Raw genomic sequence first — 19,599 nt, 5'->3', positions numbered from 1 at the left:
GTTGGTTGATTGACTGATTGACTGATTGATTGATTGATTTCTATGATGCCCCTTTCCAAAAGAATCAGGGTGGCTTACAACATATAAAAACAGTGATTTAGAATAAAATTAATCCAATTAATATAGAATTACATGGCTATCTAAAATGTCCAATTAATTTTTTAAGAAATCAATCACACCCATTCTTACAACAATCACACAATCATTCATTGGCCAGGGATCAAGATCCAATTGGCCCAAACCTGATGACATAAATGAGTCTTAAGACTCTTATGAACATCAAAGAGGGTGGAGGCAGTACAAATCTCTGGTGGGAGCTGATTCCAGAGGACTGGGGCCTCCACAGAGAAGGCTCTTCCCCTAGGTCCTGCCAAACAATTGTCTAGTTGACAGGACCTGGAGAAGGCTGACTCTGTGGTACCTAACCAGTCGCTGAGATTCATGCAACATATTGTCTTTTCTTTCTGCTTTCCAGGACTCTGTATAGGTCCTCTGATGTCAGAGGATTACGGCAAATTGCTTTGCTATTATTGATCTTTTAAGAGTATTCATAACTTAGTGTTATGCTAGCAGTGAGTACAATATTAGAAAAATACCACATTAAGATAAAACTTCATTAATATTAAAAGAGGACTGGAGAGTTGATGAGATTTAGTGACATATGTTCAATTCTACATAGCCAAACTTTTCAGGGTGAAGAGATAATTGAGTCTACGGAATGGGGTGGCATACAAATCTAATAAATAAATAAATAAATGATTTAAGTAAACAAGCAAATAAATATAATGTTCTCTTCTGGGCGTTATATGTATGTATGTGCCTCAGTGGTACAGTTGTTAGAGTGCAGTACTACAGTCTACTTCTGCTGGCTGCCTGCAATTTGGCAGTTCAAATCTTACCAGGCTCAAGGTTGACTCAACCTTCCATCCTTCTGAGGTTGGTAAAATGAAGACCCAGATTTTTTGGGGTAATATGCTGACTCTGTAAATCACTTAGAGAAAGCTATAAAGCACTGTGAAACGGTATATAAGTCTAGGTGTTATTGCTTTATATTCTTATGGAAGTAAACATTGCTTCAGTTGCTTCTGTTTTATCCTTATTACTAATAATATTTTCATCTTAAAATATAGCTGCCAAATCCTTACACAATCTTTGGATACTTTGAATATTTTCCAAACTTAATCCATCACAGTCAAAATATCCATTCATTCAATAATTAGTTCAGTGCAACAGTGCAACAAAATTGGACATAATTAAAACAAGCCACGTCTTGACAATTATTTCTTTTTCATCAAAATACAGAACTGTGAAACTGAAAAGAAATGTATGTTATTTAAATATGCCAGTTATAGAGGACTAAAGAAATATTAAATGGAATCACTAAGTACCAGTGGAGATGTCTGTCTGCTTGCTTTTCTAACTTGCAAATTTTACATGGAAATAAATCTCAATACTGTAGATTTTTTGGAATTCTTCTCCTATACAATCACGCATAGAATTACTCTATGTAACATAGGCAACTAATTCTCCCTGAGTTTCAAAGGTGATTGTGCTGGGATTGCTTTTCGCTGTCTTTTATGATACTCTTTACATGACACAATACAAAATCTTTCTTTCACTCCGATTAGGTCATTTGGGAGTGCTTTTGTTCCTTTCATTCAACACCTGGCTTACAAAATTCTATAGAAAATGTGCATTTTTTAGTTTCCTGTGTAAGGGCTGGGGAAGGGAGCTATAAAAAAAAGCTGAATACCAAGAGCATGGGGATGATGAAGACACACCACTCAGCAACTTGGTGACCTACTTTCTTATTAGGGTAATTACATTTTTGAAGTCACCATTTTGTTTGAAAAGCTACCCTTGCAGTATGTCAGCAAATGTACAGCTGATCAGTTAAGAAGTTTCTGAACGTCTTCAAAGATTGGCAGAATCCTGTAAGAGACTCTGACCACAACAGTCAAAAATCAAAACTAAGAAAAAGAGAAAGGAGAGTGATACAAATAAGTCAAAGGAAACATAGCTGGCTAAGAAGATAATATTTATGTCAAATAAAAATAACTCGAAATGGATAAATAGAATAATGACATGAAATAGCTGAAGCAATAATAAGAATCATAGTGAGGCCATAACAATAGTAATAACATAATAAAGAAAACAAAGGTAGAACCCAAGGCAGGCACCTTAGATGCAGTCACAAAACAACCAAGCATCACTTAAACACTTTGGGCATTAACCAAATCACCATCAGTCAATTACAAATGTCAGATTTATCTATCTATCTATCTATCTATCTATCTATCTATCTATCTATCTATCTATCTATCTATCTATCTATCTATCTATCTATCTAGATTTGATTTGATTTGATTTGATTTGATTTGATTTGATTTGATTTGATTTGATTTGTATGCCGCCCCTCTCCGCAGACTTGGGGCAGCTAACAACAATAATAAAAACAGCATGTAACAATCCAATACTAAAACAACGAAAAAACCCTTATTATAAAACCAAACATACGTACAAACATACCATGCATAAAATTGTAAAGGCCTAGGGAGAAAGAATATCTCAATTCCCCCATGCCTTTTCTTAAGCCTTTGGTGTTTTTAAATCCAACTGCCTACTTTATCAGTCAGCTTCTTTTGACTGTAAATAACTATTTATTTTCCCCAAAATAACCAGTAAATTACTCAGTTTATATTTTATAGCTTCTTTATTTTTTTATATTTTTTGAGTTATTACAAAATAACATTTTATATTGGAGAAAAAAAATCTGTTTTAGCTAAGAAAGCTGAAAGTTTTTCAGCTATAGAAGAACCATTGTACCTACCTGAACGGTCTTCTCAATGCACTGGAAGGAGAGTCCAACATGGGTATTTCTCCAATCTTATTGGTAGAGACTGAGTTAAAAATTTAAATATTAATTGAGCACCGCCCCCTCTGCTCTTCCCATGAGCCAGTTTTAAAAACAAAAACCATATAAAGAGGATAACCAAATTTTTATTATAATAATTAACAACTGACTAACTGCCCACTCCGGCGTCCCTGCACCCATAAGCATACCGGGTGGGTTTGGACTCTCCTTCCAGTGCATTGAAAAGACCGTTCAGGTAGGTACAACGGTTCTTCTCCACTGCATCTGGAAGGAGAGTCCAACATGGGATATACCAGAGATTTACGGCCCATGGGAGGGAGAAGGTCTTGTCAGGGACGTTGGAGAAACACAAACTCGTTGTAAAACACGTCTCCCAAAAGCTGCTTCAGCTGAAGCGAAGGAGTCCAACTTGTAATGCCGTATGAAGGTTGAAGGAGCTGCCCACGTGGCAGCCCTGCAGATGTCATCTATGGACGCCTGTGTGACCCAGGCCGCTGAAGTGGCCGCACTCCTTGTGGAGTGAGCTGTCACTCCTGCTGGTACGGGTTGTTCCCGAGCCCTGTACGCCTCCGTGATACAGTCTCTAATCCAACGGCTAATCGATGTGGATGAAATTCCAAGTCCCTTCTTCCCTTGTGAGAACGCGACGAACAGTCTCTCCGTTCACCGAAAGGATTCCGTTCGCCTCACATAAATCTTGACCGCACGGCGTACGTCTATCTTGTGCCATCGTAACTCTGATGGATGGGTATCGTGGGTGCAAAAATCCGGAAGAATCAGTTCCTGTTTCCTGTGAAAGTCTGAATTTAACTTCGGTATGAAGGAAGTCTCAGTACCACCCTGTCCGGGTGGAAGATGCAAAGGTCCGGCCTTACCGACAAGGCAGACAGTTCCGACACCCTTCGTGCCGACGTAATCGCGACTAGGAAGGCTGTTTTAATAGACAATAGTCGTAGTGATATGGACCTCAAAGGTTCAAATGGTGGCTTAGACAAGGCCCTGAGTACTAGTGCGAGATCCCACGATGGAAATCTCCGAACCGGCGGGGCATGCTGGTTCGATGCTCCCCGCAGGAAATCCTTCACCCAAGGGTGGTAAGCCAAAGATCTTACGTCCTCCACTTGTATCATGGTGGAAAGGGCCGCCACATGTCGTCTTAGTGTGTTCGGTGCTAGCCCACGCTCAAGTCCTGCTTGCAAAAATTCGAGAACGGTGATCACCGACACCATCCTAGGGTTAACTTGTTGCTTTTCGCAAAAACTGCAAAAGGCTGCCCATGTCGTTTGGTAAATGCGAGACGTTGAAGGACGCCTTGCGGCCTGCATAGTATCAATGACCTTGTCAGGTAGTTTCAATTGTCGTAGTCAGAGCCGCTCAAGGGCCAGACGGTTAGTTGAAGCCACTGTGGGTCTGGATGTTGTAGGCTCCCCTGGCTCAGTGATATCATCCAGTCTGGGATCCTCCATGGGGGTGACTCTGACAGCGCCACCAGATCGGAGAACCACGGGTGACGGGGCCAATGAGGAACTACCAGCAGCACCTCCGCTTTTTCCCACAGAATTTTGTCCACCACTCGCTGGACCAGGTTCGTTGGTGGGAATGCGTAAAGTAGGGCCGGTGGCCAGGGTGTCAGCAGGGCATTGACCTTCTCCGCTCCGGGCTCTGGAAACCGTGTGTAGAACCTCGGCAGCTGAACATTCCGGGAGCTTGCAAAAAGATCTATTGATGGGGACCCAAATCTGGCGACCATCTGTTGGAAGATGCTCGGCTCTAGTCTCCATTCTGACGGATCCAGGGTAGACCGGCTTAGCCAATCCGCCTGCGTGTTGCTGACTCCCGCAATGTGTTCCGCTGACAGGGACTGTAGATGACTTTCGGCCCAGTTGAAGAGATTGTCCGTCTCCTTCATGAGTCGTTGTGACCGTGTGCCCCCTTGGTGGTTCAAGTGGGCCCTGGTCGCGACATTGTCCGTGAGCACCAACACGTGCCTTCCCTGGACCAAAGATGTAAATGTCTGTAGAGCTAGGAATACTGCTCTTAGTTCCAAAAAGTTTATGTTGATGGGCGATAGATCCTCCGCCCTCCACAGACCTTGAGCCATCTGGGTCCCGATGTGGGCACCCCATCCTGTAAGACTGGCGTCTGTGGTCAGGATGACCTGGTTCCGCATTTGGAATGGAGATCCGATGGCTATTGCGGTAGATGTCCACCAGCTTAAGGAGTCCCTGACCTGCTGTGGTAAATGTACCAGCCTGTGGGAGTGGCTCACCTTGGTTCTCTGAGCCGGGAGCAGGAACCATTGTAATGTCCTGACGTGATATCTGGCCCAAGGAACGATGCCAATCGCTGACACCATAGTGCCTAGTATCTTTGACAGTAGAGATAAGGGAACTGGTCCCCGGTGGATGCTGGACACCAAGCATCGTATGTTGTTCTGTCATTCTGTCGACAGTGCTACCGTGCCCGCCTGAGTGTCTATAACCGCACCAAGGTGTAGTAAACTGGTGGTGGGCGTGAGCTGGCTCTTTTCCACATTGATGGTAAAGCCGTGGCATTGCAGTGTGTGTATGGTCTCGGTGAGGTCTCTCCTTGCCGCTGCCTGGGACCTGGACAAGATGATGATGTCATCCAGGTAGGCCATCAATCTGATGCATCGTGCCCGTAAGTTGGCTGTCAGCACGTCCAGGAGTTTGGTAAAGGTGCGTGGGGCCGATGAAAGGCCGAATGGCATTGCTCTGTATTGGTAATGCCTCCCTTCTGAGCAGAAGCGGAGGAACCTGCGATGTTCTGGATGTATGGGAACGTGCAGGTATGCTTCCTTGAGGTCTATGGACGTTAAAAGGTCCTGTGCTCGCACAGAAGCCAGAATAGTGTGCAAGGAGTGCATCCTGAACCTCCGGTATCTTATGAAGAGGTTCAGTTGTTTCAGGTTTAGTAGCAGCCCCCGGAGGCCTTGGGTACGATGAATATCATTGAATAAAACCCTTGGCCTTCCTCCTGCCGGGGGACCTGTTCTATGGCTTGTATGTCTAACAGGTGCGTGATCTCCTTGCGCAACTGCAACTTTTTTTGAGAGTCTTTTATTCTTGGGCAGTGTAGGAAACGACTGGGGGGTGACTGAACGAACTCCAACTTGAGCCCGTGTGTTACGGTGGCCACAGCCCATTTGTCGGAGGAGGTCGCTTGCCAGGTGAAGCTGAATCCCTGGAGTCTGCCTCCTAAGGGCTGTGAGGTGGCCGAGTCACTTCGTGTTACGTTTGAACCCTCGTTGGTTGCCACCACGGAATGGCCTTCTGGACTGCTGGTATCCCCTTGGCCTGTCCTGGAAGGAACCGCGGTCGCTCCTGTAGGGCTGTGGATTGTATTGGCCCTGAGCAAAGGAGCTCTGGTTCTGGCCGGAGCTGGCAGATGCATCCCAACGAAAGGATTGGCGCCTCGAGTATGGCGTGGATCTACGGTCCTGTCGTCGGTTGGACCTGGGGAGGACCTTTCTCTTGTCCTTGTCCTCCACGAGGACCTTCTCCAACAGGTCTCCGAACAGGGTTGAGCCTTGGAAAGGACCGGATGCCAGCCGCCATTTAGATTTAAGGTCCGCCTGCCAGTTCCATAGCCACAGGAGCCGGCGAGAAGACAGCGTGGCGGCCATGCTCCTGGTGGAAAACTTAGCCGCATGTAGAGTGGCGTCTGCGGAGAATTACGTCGCCGCCCACAGCTTACTCAGATCCTGGCGAAGACGTCCGTCCTCCGGACCAAGGCGGGACTGCATTTCCTGAATCCACAACATCGATGCCCGGTTAATAAATGACGCTGCTGCAGCCGCTCTGAAACTCCAGCCGGACATCTGATGTGTCTTGCGCAGTAACGTTTCCGTTTTTCTCTCTTCAGGTCTCAGGCTGTCACCTGTCTCTGAAGGTACTAATGCGCTAGAAACCAGCGTCACGACAGGCTGGTCGATTGGGGGAAATTCCAATAGTTTCTCTACCTCCTCGTTGAAGGTATAGAATTTCCTCTCTAGGTTGGTAGGTCCCTGGGCTGCTGCAGGATACTGCCAGGGCCTTTTGATTCCCTTTACAAAAATGTCCGAGGCAGGAAACTGGTCAGACTCGGGCTGAGGCTCTTGTAGAAGTGTGGTCGAAGTGTTGCCAGTCTCAGTGACCTCTGTGGCTTTCTCTGAACCAGGAAGGTTCATTACATGCTTGGCTTTATATAACAGAGTCTTAAAAAGCGTTGGTTTGAACAGACCCACCGTGGGCGTCTGTTCTGGCGCTGTCTCATCCTCTGAGAAGCCATATTCTGGTTCACTGTCCTCGAATTGAGCTGGCTCTTCCAACAAGGACCCCAAACCTGAGGGGGGTGGTGCCAACCATGATTCCTTTGGTTGAAGAGGCTGCCTGCCATACTGCTGCGCTCCCATAGCCATGTTTTGCGAATAAGCACTGGCTATGATGTCCTGCAGATCTGGGGGCAAATTCTGCCACGCACCCGGCTGTGATCTCAATCCAGCTGCTGTGGGGGTAAAGGTGGCAGATGGTCCCTGGGAGCTCCTCCCCGAAGGCCCCGCTGACCCTGGTCTGGCCCAGGAAGTGCTGGGGGATGGCATGGCTTGAGGCATGGACAGAAACTGTCTATCTGGGGACCAGTCCCCTGCAGGTTGGACCCCCATAGGCCCAAAGGTGGCTGGGGGCAACATGGGGTCTGATCCTTGTCTCTGGGCTGGAGGTAGCCCCGCTGGAGATGATTGTAATGCAGCCTCCAGCTTTTTTTCGAGCGCTTTGATGCGCTTTTCAGCCTCTTTGATGGAAGAGGTGGAGGCAGGGGAATGGGAGGACTTGGCCTTCTCCTTCCCCTTCCCCTTGGCCTTGTCCTTTGGTGGCCTAGGGGATTCAGCCTTATCGCTGCCCTGACGGTCTTCCATAGTACTCACAATGTCCAAATGAGCCTCCAAAACCTCTCAGATTGACCTCCGGTAGCTGTAGCCTCACTGCGTCAGGTAAAAATGGCGTCCGTGTCCCTGCTGGGCCCGCGCCTGCGCATTGGGCTGCCTGGCCCCTTCGCGCTCTTTTGCCGTCAGGGGGGGCGTTTTCGTGCCTAATGACGCGACGCCCAATCGCCTCACCCAATATGGCGGCGCCCGCGCCTCCAGGCATCCGGGCTAGTCCCCAGGGTCGTCCGGCCTCTGGGGCTCTGGACCCTTCTCACTCCTCGCCTCCACGGCTCCGGGAGAGGGGCAGCTGTTTCCTCAGCCGCTCTGACGGCCGCTGCTCTCGGCGGCGGTTCCGGCGGCTTCGGCGGCAACTGCGGCGGCCGCCGCGCTGAACAGCTGTGAGGCGCTTCCCTGCCGGCCGAGCCGGATTGCCTCCAAGCCTCCCAGTGGAGGGGCATTCCCCTCCACCTTCGGCTCGCAGCCCTGGTATGACCTCGGAGGTCAGGGACCCCAGGCTGGCTGCTCCTCTGCGGGGTGTTCCCTTGGGGGGAATACAAGACCCCTGAGGAGGATCGTTGGGGGTGCTGCCCGCGGAGGGCAGAGACCCCAGCCGTCTGTTCCACTTCGTTTCTGCAATCTGAAAAACAAAGAAACAGATTAAACAGGTTATACATTTATTTTCCTATTTTATTCTATTTTAAAACAATTCAAAGTTCTTCAGAACAAACTCAGCATGTCTCTACTCTTAGACTGAGTTTTTAAAACTGGCTCATGGGAAGAGCAGAGGGGGCGGTGCTCAATTAATATTTAAATTTTTAACTCAGTCTCTACCAATAAGATTGGAGAAATACCCATGTTGGACTCTCCTTCCAGATGCAGTGGAGAAGAAGGGTCTTTTCATTTAAATGGAAAATTATGTTTTCTTTACTATGGTTTTTCTATCGTACTTTTCCCGTATTGTATATATTCAGAAGATGTTTTGAATAATTCTTCAACAGTATATTAGAATGTTCTAAATGTGATGATGGTATATATTGGTAGTTATAGAGATTATTAGGTACATACTGCATCTTCATAGTGTAAGAGCAATAACACTAAATTGATAGTCAATTTTCTAGAAAGTTTTTAATATTTATCATCTTTAGAAAAAGAATGGTTTGGCACCACATCCAGCAAATACCCAATATTGTGTTTGAAGATCCTATTTAATCTATTACACTGATCATATTCTGCACAAATGGTGGCTTGGTATTTACATGCAATTCACTAGCAGCTTTTTTATGGTACCCAGAGTCTGACTTTACACTGTGAAAATTGAGAAATACAGAGCAAAATTTCTTCCTTTTTCATTCAAACTACCTGAAACTGCTTTGTGAAATAAACAAATCCTTGTATCAATAAAATTATGTGATATTGTTCTAGTCCTTTGATTTATTTTCACATTCCACTCTGACGCAGATTTGAAACTCAGCAATTGACAGTATTTCTACTGCTAAAGACAATAAGTTCTTAATTAACTTCCTTCCTTTCACAAGCTTAAAAGAACGTCTGAAAAAACACAATGAAAAATGAACAATACTTACAACCATACCATTTAGGGACACCCAACAATCTTCTGGGAAATCTTGAAGCAAAGGGACCAAGAACTGAAGGCAACCGTCCCAATGGCAAAGAAGCAACATCATTCCAATGAGATTGAAGATTCTTACCACAGCACTGGCTAGATCATAGGTCATGTGGAAAATCTGCAGGTAAAATTACAAACAATATGCAGTCATCAAAACCAAGATTTTACCATCGAGTTATGGTTTTTAAGGAAAACCTACAGTGGACTGAACAGTCCAAATCATATAAAGTAGTGCCATGAAGATTATGTTCTGGAAATATAATCCTTAGAATAGCAGAACTGAGAATAAAAAAACAATCATTTTGAAAAGGTAATAAAAGACTGGGCAAATTTGTACTTGTATTAGTTTATCCTAACATATAGTATTCTCCAGCTATATTAAATTAACATATAACTTCAAATGAATGTCAGTAAATAATCATTAAACTGTTATTACTTTTCTTTTATTCTTCACTTGATTCACTTTTTAGTTTTAAACTTTTAAATGAAAGACAAGTTAATAATTTATGATATGGATTTCTTCATGATTTGCTGAATCATGATAGAATTTGTTACAATCCCATCACGCTGAAGTATGCATCATCATGCCATGGGTTGCACTAAATACAAAAGTATCAGAAGAAAAACTCCAAGTTCAAAAGGGGACCTCTGCACTGGTTTGTCTGGTGCACCAATTGTGACCCTACTTGGATCAGGAAGCTGTCCTCACAGTCACCCATGCCCTTATCATCTCACGGTTGGATTATTGCAACACATTCTACACTGGTCCAGAATGCAGCCGCACGAGTGGTTTAAGGCGCACCTGGGTACATTCATATTACACCAATCCTCCACAAGCTGCAAGGGCTCCTTATTGGTCTTTGAGCTCAATTCAAGATGTTGGTTATTAACTTTAAAGGCCTTCATGGCTCAGAGCAAGGTTATCTTCGAGACCATCTTCTACCTCATCATTCCCAGCAACTGTTAAGATCCCACAGAGTTGGTTTTCTCCAGGTCCTCTCAGCTAAACAGCGTTGGCTGGTGGGTCTGCAGGGAAGGGCCTTCTCTGTGGCTGCCCCAGCTCTCTGGAACCAACTATCCCCTGAGATCTGGACTGCCCCAACTCTACTGGCCTTCTGGAAAGCACTGAAGACCAGGCTTTTCTGGCAGGCTTGGGTCCATTGATCTTTGGGAGGTCCGGCCTGAATAATATGCATGTATGTGATTTTTAACTGTTTTTTAAATCTTTCATGATGTTTTAAAATGTATTTTCTATATTCTGTTGTAAAACACCCAGAGTCCTTTAGGAGTTGGGTGGCATAGAAATACAATAATTTAATTTAAATTAAATAGTAACAATGTCTCTTTATCACAATGAAATATAATTACTAGAGCTCCTCTCATAATTTATTTTATAGAACATATTTTTGCAGGCATCATTGATTATGCGAATGTTATTTCACCAGAATGGCGCGATCAAGATTTGTTTGATTAGAATTATCAGAATGTATGTTTTCTCAGTGATGTCTCCCTGTGAAATATAGATGGCCAAATAATGCTAGGTATAATGGAGAAAACCATGCTGTTGTATTCTATGATGGAATATGCATGTTGCAAATCTGTATTAATGGTATTTATTTAAAAGTGTTACTCAAATTATTCATTTCAAAATGCACTTCAACCAAATATCACTGCAGTATGGAGCAAGGGTGAGTTCCGGATTTTGGTACTGCCAGTTTCATCAGGAATGTACCATGTGGGTGGGCATGTGTGCATGCACACTACTTAAAAAAAACCAAGATGGTGGAAATCACTGAGAAAACTAGCTCGGGGGCGTGGCAGGCCTGGGTCAGTGACCCAGGCCTGCCACGCCCCCGAGCTAGTTTTCTCAGTGATTTCCACCATCTTGGGTTTTTTTAAGTAGTGTGCACCACATTACAAACAGGTCTATAGAACTGGTTCAAACTGGTAGGATCACACCTCTGGTACGAGAGAAAAACAATGCACCCGAAAAGTTCACATACGTTTCCTACCCTCCAAGCAAATTTAACGACCCATTTTTACAGCTAAGGGAAAAAGCAAAGTTGTTGGAAAACAATAATCTGTAATATATAAAGTAATAATGTGCTTTCTCATTCAATGAGAGGAAAAACACAAGTCTTAAACATAGTAAGGAAGAAAAAGAAGAGAGAGAATTGAGTGATTGCCCCAAGTTGGTGTACAGTGAACCCTCGAGTTTCGCGTCCTCAAGGATCGCGAAAGGGCTATTTCGCTAGTTTTCAACCCGGAAGTAAACTTCACCATCTGCGCATGCGTGCCCTTCCACGCATGCGTAGATGGTGGAGTTTCCCCGCCGGGCAGAGGCTTCCCTGGGTCTTCCCCCTCTTGCCCCGGTAAGACCCCAGCGGCGGTGGGCTGGAGCGCGAGCTTGGGGCAGCCTAGCTCCGCTTCCCACCTGGGAAGCGGAGCCGGCAACAGCGTGGGCGGGCGGGCGGCGCGCGCGAGCTTGGGGCAGCCTAGCTCCGCTTCCCAGCTGGGAAGCGGAGCCGGCAACAGCGTGGGCGGGCGGGCGGCGCGCGCGAGCTTGGGGCAGCCTAGCTCCGCTTCCCAGCTGGGAAGCGGAGCCGGCAACAGCGTGGGCGGGCGGGCGGCGCGCGCGAGCTTGGGGCAGCCTAGCTCCGCTTCCCAGCTGGGAAGCGGAGCCGGCAACAGCGTGGGCGGGCGGGCGGCGCGCGCGCGAGCTTGGGGCAGCCTAGCTCCGCTTCCCAGCTGGGAAGCGGAGCCGGCAACAGCGTGGGCGGGCGGGCGGCGCGCGCGAGCTTGGGGCAGCCTAGCTCCGCTTCCCAGCTGGGAAGCGGAGCCGGCAACAGCGTGGGCGGGCGGGCGGCGCGCGCGAGCTTGGGGCAGCCTAGCTCCGCTTCCCAGCTGGGAAGCGGAGCCGGCAACAGCGTGGGCGGGCGGGCGGCGCGCGCGCGAGCTTGGGGCAGCCTAGCTCCGCTTCCCAGCTGGGAAGCGGAGCCGGCAACAGCGTGCGCGGGCGGCGCGCGCGAGCTTGGGACAGCCTAGCTCCGCTTCCCAGCTGGGAAGCGGAGCCGGCAACAGCGTGGGCGGGCGGGGCGGCGCGCGCGAGCTTGGGGCAGCCTAGCTCCGCTTCCCAGCTGGGAAGCGGAGCCGGCAACAGCGTGGGCGGGCGGGGCGGCGCGCGCGAGCTTGGGGCAGCCTAGCTCCGCTTCCCAGCTGGGAAGCGGAGCCGGCAACAGCGTGGGCGGGCGGGGCGGCGCGCGCGAGCTTGGGGCAGCCTAGCTCCGCTTCCCAGCTGGGAAGCGGAGCCGGCAACAGCATGGGCGGGCGGGGCGGCTGCGCGCGAGCTTGGGGCAGCCTAGCTCCGCTTCCCAGCTGGGAAGCGGAGCCGGCAACAGCGTGGGCGGGGCGGGCGGCGCGCGCGAGCTTGGGGCAGCCTAGCTCCGCTTCCCAGCTGGGAAGCGGAGCCAGCAACAGCGTGGGCGGGCGGGCGGCGCGCGCGCGAGCTTGGGGCAGCCTAGCTCCGCTTCCCAGCTGGGAAGCGGAGCCGGCAACAGCGTGCGCGGGCGGCGCGCGCGAGCTTGGGACAGCCTAGCTCCGCTTCCCAGCTGGGAAGCGGAGCCGGCAACAGCGTGCGCGGGCGGGCGGCGCGCGCGAGCTTGGGGCAGCCTAGCTCCGCTTCCCAGCTGGGAAGCGGAGCCGGCAACAGCGTGGGCGGGCGGGCGGCGCGCGCGCGAGCTTGGGGCAGCCTAGCTCCGCTTCCCAGCTGGGAAGCGGAGCCGGCAACAGCGTGCGCGGGCGGCGCGCGCGCGAGCTTGGGACAGCCTAGCTCCGCTTCCCAGCTGGGAAGCGGAGCCGGCAACAGCGTGCGCGGGCGGGCGGCTGCGCGCGCGAGCTTGGGGCAGCCTAGCTCCGCTTCCCAGCTGGGAAGCGGAGCCGGCAACAGCGTGGGCGGGCGGGCGGCGCGCGCGAGCTTGGGGCAGCCTAGCTCCGCTTCCCAGCTGGGAAGCGGAGCCGGCAACAGCGTGGGCGGTGCGGGCGGCGCGCGCGAGCTTGGGGCAGCCTAGCTCCGCTTCCCAGCTGGGAAGCGGAGCCGGCAACAGCGTGGGGCGGGCGGGCGTGCGGCGCGCGCGAGCTTGGGGCAGCCTAGCTCCGCTTCCCAGCTGGGAAGCGGAGCCGGCAACAGCGTGGGCGGGCGGGCGGCGCGCGCGCGAGCTTGGGGCAGCCTAGCTCCGCTTCCCAACTGGGAAGCGGAGCCGGCAACAGCGTGGGCGGGCGGGCGGCGCGCGCGCGAGCTTGGGGCAGCCTAGCTCCGCTTCCCAGCTGGGAAGCGGAGCCGGCAACAGCGTGGGCGGGCGGGCGGCGCGCGCGAGCTTGGGGCAGCCTAGCTCCGCTTCCCAGCTGGGAAGCGGAGCCGGCAACAGCGTGGGCGGGCGGGCGGCGCGCGCGCGAGCTTGGGGCAGCCTAGCTCCGCTTCCCAGCTGGGAAGCGGAGCCGGCAACAGCGTGGGCGGGCGGGCGGCGCGCGCGCGAGCTTGGGGCAGCCTAGCTCCGCTTCCCAGCTGGGAAGCGGAGCCGGCAACAGCGTGGGCGGGCGGGGCGGCGCGCGCGAGCTTGGGGCAGCCTAGCTCCGCTTCCCAGCTGGGAAGCGGAGCCGGCAACAGCGTGGGCGGGCGGGCGGCTGCGCGCGCGCGAGCTTGGGGCAGCCTAGCTCCGCTTCCCAGCTGGGAAGCGGAGCCGGCAACAGCGTGCGCGGGCGGCGCGCGCGAGCTTGGGACAGCCTAGCTCCGCTTCCCAGCTGGGAAGCGGAGCCGGCAACAGCGTGGGCGGGCGGGCGGCGCGCGCGAGCTTGGGGCAGCCTAGCTCCGCTTCCCAGCTGGGAAGCGGAGCCGGCAACAGCGTGGGCGGGCGGGGCGGCGCGCGCGAGCTTGGGGCAGCCTAGCTCCGCTTCCCAGCTGGGAAGCGGAGCCGGCAACAGCGTGGGCGGGCGGGCGGCGCGCGCGAGCTTGGGGCAGCCTAGCTCCGCTTCCCAGCTGGGAAGCGGAGCCGGCAACAGCATGGGCGGGCGGGCGGCGCGCGCGAGCTTGGGGCAGCCTAGCTCCGCTTCCCAGCTGGGAAGCGGAGCCGGCAACAGCGTGGGCGGGCGGGCGGCGCGCGCGAGCTTGGGGCAGCCTAGCTCCGCTTCCCAGCTGGGAAGCGGAGCCAGCAACAGCGTGGGCGGGCGGGCGGCGCGCGCGCGAGCTTGGGGCAGCCTAGCTCCGCTTCCCAGCTGGGAAGCGGAGCCGGCAACAGCGTGCGGGCGGGCGGCGCGCGCGAGCTTGGGACAGCCTAGCTCCGCTTCCCAGCTGGGAAGCGGAGCCGGCAACAGCTGTGCGGCGGGCGGGCGGCGCGCGCGAGCTTGGGGCAGCCTAGCTCCGCTTCCCAGCTGGGAAGCGGAGCCGGCAACAGCGTGGGCGGGCGGGCGGCGCGCGCGCGAGCTTGGGGCAGCCTAGCTCCGCTTCCCAGCTGGGAAGCGGAGCCGGCAACAGCGTGCGCGGGCGGCGCGCGCGAGCTTGGGACAGCCTAGCTCCGCTTCCCAGCTGGGAAGCGGAGCCGGCAACAGCGTGCGCGGGCGGGCGGCGCGCGCGAGCTTGGGGCAGCCTAGCTCCGCTCCAGCTGGGAAGCGGAGCCGGCAACAGCGTGGGCGGGCGGGCGGCGCGCGCGAGCTTGGGGCAGCCTAGCTCCGCTTCCCAGCTGGGAAGCGGAGCCGGCAACAGCGTGGGCGGGCGGGCGGCGCGCGCGAGCTTGGGGCAGCCTAGCTCCGCTTCCCAGCTGGGAAGCGGAGCCGGCAACAGCGTGGGCGGGCGGGGCGGCGCGCGCGAGCTTGGGGCAGCCTAGCTCCGCTTCCCAGCTGGGAAGCGGAGCCGGCAACAGCGTGGGCGGGCGGGCGGCGCGCGCGAGCTTGGGGCAGCCTAGCTCCGCTTCCCAACTGGGAAGCGGAGCCGGCAACAGCGTGGGCGGGCGGGCGGCGCGCGCGAGCTTGGGGCAGCCTAGCTCCGCTTCCCAGCTGGGAAGCGGAGCCGGCAACAGCGTGGGCGGGCGGGGCGGCGCGCACGCGAGCTTGGGGCAGCCTAGCTCCGCTTCCCAGCTGGGAAGCGGAGCCGGCAACAGCGTGGGCGGGCGGCGCGCGCGAGCTTGGGGCAGCCTAGCTCCGCTTCCCAGCTGGGAAGCGGAGCCGGCAACAGCGTGGGCGGGCGGCGCGCGCGAGCTTGGGGCAGCCTAGTTCCGCTTCCCAGCTGGGAAGCGGAGCCGGCAACAGCGTGGGCGGGCGGGCGGCGCGCGCGAGCTTGGGGCAGCCTAGCTCCGCTTCCCAGCTGGGAAGCGGAGCTAGGGTTTCCCCAAGCGCGCGCGCACCCCAGGCGCGAGCAATGGGGTGGGCGGGCGAAGGGCGGGCGGCAGTGGAAGTAAAAACACCATCTGCGCACGCGCAGATGGTGTTTTTACTTCTGCACCGCTACTTCGTGAAAAATCGATCATCGCTTGGGGTCCTGGAACGGAACCCTCGCGATGATCGAGGGTTCACTGTATATGTAAAAATGAGCTTAGTGTAGAAGAACTATTTAGAAAGAACTTGCAGAATGAGTTATGTATAACCCCCTCGGGTCAAAGCATAAGAAAGAAACTCAATATATGACTTTGTTAATATAATGAGGTTCAGAGAGTAATGTAGTCAGGCTTTCAATCTTTTGTTATATAACCCCCTATTAAAATAATAGGGTGTATCATTGCTGGTTTTCCTATAGACATAAGACATGAATGAATTGCTGCCTTTGCCACCTTCAATTTCACAAATTATTATTAGCATTCACTACCACCACAATTTTCATCCATTTGAAAAAATAGATTATTTTTGAACTGACTTTCAAAGGAGGATAATTTTGTGAAATGATCAAGTGTATTCTTAGACATAAAATGAAATAGCAATAGCATTTAGATTTATATACTGCTTTATAGTGCTTTACAGCCATCTCTAAGTGGTTTACAGTGTTAGCACATTAAGGAGTGGGAATTATGGCTCTGTCTTTTTGTACACAGGTAATCCTTGTTTACCATGATTGTTCAAGACTATGATGGCACGGAAAAAGGGCACCCATGTGATTGCAATCTGGGTACAGTGGTATCTCTACTTAATTTGTTCCATGACCAGGTTCTTAAGTAGAAAAGTTTGTAAGAAGAAGCATTTTTTCCCATAGAAATCAATGTAAAAGCAAATAATGCATGTGATTGGGGACACCACAGGGAGGATGGAGGCCCTTTTTCCTCCCAGGAGATTCCTAGAGAGATCCCATGGACGCTTCTCCCCACCTTTTCTGACCCTGTTCCCTCCCAGGAGATTCCTAGAGAGGCCCCACAGAGACTTCTCCCATCACTTTTCCGGCCCTGTTTTCTCCTAGGAGATTCCTAGAGAGGCCTCACAGAGGCTTCTCCCTGCTTTTTCCGGTTACAGTTTCAGAGGCTCGGGTTTGCAAGTGGAAAATGGTTCTTAAGAAGAGGCAAAAAAAATATTGAACACCCGGTTCTTATCTAGAAAACTTTGTAAGTAGAGGCGTTTGTAGGTAGAGGTACCACTGTACTTGGCAACTGCTTCACACAATGGTTGGAGGGTTCCCTGTACACGTGATTATCTTTTGCATCCTTTCCTGCCAGCTTCCCACTAGCAAAGGCAATAGGGAAATCATCTGAGAAGGTTGTACTTTGCTCTGCTAAAAGGCTTGCAACTGGTCCTTTGTGGGCCTCGTGCTATACTAACCTGCCCAGCAACAGCTAGCTATCCTTAGTGTTTTCACCATGCCTTATCTGCCTGCACGTCTGCTTGTAAGCTACCTGGAACTCACTTAATGACTTGTGATCCTTACTTAACAATGGCAATAATGAATGCTGGAATTGCCATTGCTAAGCAATGCAGTCATGTGACAACATACTTTATGTCCACGTTGTTTATAGAAATTCTGGTCCCAATAGTTGAGGACTACCTGTAATTTTCTCATTAGGTGACTGCAGTCTTCCTAACTTACCACATTTCAGTGGAGTCTAAAACATGAAGAGAAATATAATATTAACTTCTCCCATGGGGAAGACTTCAGAGTAATGGAAAGTTATATAATATAAAGTGTTAGCACATTGTTTTCATTCTAATAATACAAAAATGTAGCAAAATTTAAAAGAAATTACTAAGCACCCTGACAATAATATAAAGATACAGGAGATTGGTTGTATGGAAATATTTTGGCATAGTTATAAACTATCATCTACAAATATTAATACTATTCTTAGATGAATTCTGGAGACCTCACCTCCAAAAAGATATTGACAAAATTGAACAGGTCCAAAGATGGGCTACAAGAATGGTGGAAGGTCTTAAGCATAAAACGTATCAGGAAAGACTTCATGAACTCAATCTGTATAGTCTGGAGGACAGAAGGAAAAGGGGGGACATGATCGAAACATTTAAATATATTAAAGGGTTAAATAAGGTCCACGAGGGAAGTGTTTTTAATAGGAAAGTGAACAAAAGAACAAGGGGACACAATCTGAAGTTGGGGGAAAGATCAAAAGCAACATGAGAAAATATTATTTTACTGAAAGAGTAGTAGATCCTTGGAACAAACTTCCAGCAGACGTGGTAGATAAATCCACAGTAACTGAATTTAAACATGCCTGGGATAAACACATATCCATCCTAAGATAAAATACAGAAAATAGTATAAGGGCAGACTAGATGGACCAGGAGGTCTTTTTCTGCCGTCAGACTTCTATGTTTCTATGTTTCTATGAACTATAATACAGTTTGAGCAAAACTGATCTTTTCTTTTTTTATAATATTTTTATTGGTTGTTCTTTAAGACAAACAAGACAAACAACATTTAACATTTAAAGGAGCTACCATTGCTCCGCTAGGCATAGAAGTCTTACTAATACAGAAAAAAAAATCTAATTGTGATTTAGATCAATACAGAAAGATAATTCATGATATACTACTATAATATAACATCTACTTCGGTATTTCCATTTTAACATTGTAATTTAAATAATTGGAATCAATTCGAATATACTGAAAACTTTTCCATAAAATTTCTTAATGTACTACTGTAATATAACATCTACTTTTATATTTCCATTTTAACAATATAGTTAAAATAATTAGAATCAATTAATTAAACAAAAAACTTATATTTAAAATTTCTTAATATACTCCTATACTATAACGTCTACTTCAAAATTTTCATTATGATTAAAATAATTGAAAATTGATCTTTTCAATTTTTTGACTTTTTTGACTATTTGGAACTTGACATTTCTGAAGTTTACTTAATTTTTTTTTTAAAGTAGCCTAGAGAAGCTAACAATATACAACTGTTTTTATATTGCCTATAGTTATTTGGGGGGTTGGAGAAAATGCAGCATTTAATGGTAAGGAGAAGGCAATCTAGCAGCCTTGAGAAAAATTAAATATTTATGTAGATTTTGATTATCCACTACTGTAGCATACCATTAGCTTAAAGTAACTACAAACATTCTAAACTGCCTGGGTGATTTTGGCTATTCTCAGCCAAATCCACCTCTTCCTGTTGAGGAGAAAATAGAAGAAGGATTATTTGATATGCTTATCATCTTGAGTTACCTAAAAAACAATAAAGGTGCCTTAAAAAGATAAATTTGTTGATGTGATGATTGAATGATAAAATGAATGTCTGATTTAATAATTTATTAAAAACTGAACCTTTTTAAAATTAAGCCTTTTAGAACTGAATCTGTCATCCATCTACAGGCATATAGTTATTTTCTAGAATATGAGATTTTTTTCCCCCTTTAAAATTACAGAATTGAGACATTTTTTGCTTTGAAAACTATACAAAATACAGTGATGAGGACATTCCCCCCATTGGTTAGATTTAGAATTTCCCTCGGTGGGAGATTAAGAGAAGAGTCTGACAGTTGCTATATGAAGAGCTGTCAGACTGAGAAGCATGGTTGGTGGTCTGGAGTTGCTCTGTTTAGCACTATTAGCTTGTTAAGCCAATAAAGACTTTTGAATTCAGAGCACTGGCGATGAAGGTGGGATAGACTGAGGTGATAGACTAGGCTGAGTCACTGATCTGACTTTGCAAGCGCTATCCAGGAGAGGAGGGGTGTT

General features: G+C 49.7%; 1 protein-coding gene across 1 annotated transcript in view; it reads right to left on the bottom strand.

Moving 5' to 3' along the window:
• Positions 1-19,599, bottom strand: part of HCN1 (hyperpolarization activated cyclic nucleotide gated potassium channel 1) — a 213,337-nt gene that overhangs the window by 73,394 nt on the left and 120,344 nt on the right. The window contains exon 3 of the mRNA XM_070743367.1: positions 9,383-9,544. Coding sequence (XP_070599468.1) covers positions 9,383-9,544 — 162 coding nt within the window. The remainder of the gene's footprint in view (positions 1-9,382; positions 9,545-19,599) is intronic.

Source organism: Erythrolamprus reginae, chromosome 2 (genome assembly GCF_031021105.1).
Source record: "Erythrolamprus reginae isolate rEryReg1 chromosome 2, rEryReg1.hap1, whole genome shotgun sequence".
Taxonomy (NCBI): Eukaryota; Metazoa; Chordata; class Lepidosauria; order Squamata; family Dipsadidae; genus Erythrolamprus; species Erythrolamprus reginae.
This window is presented reverse-complemented; position numbering and strand designations above follow the sequence as displayed.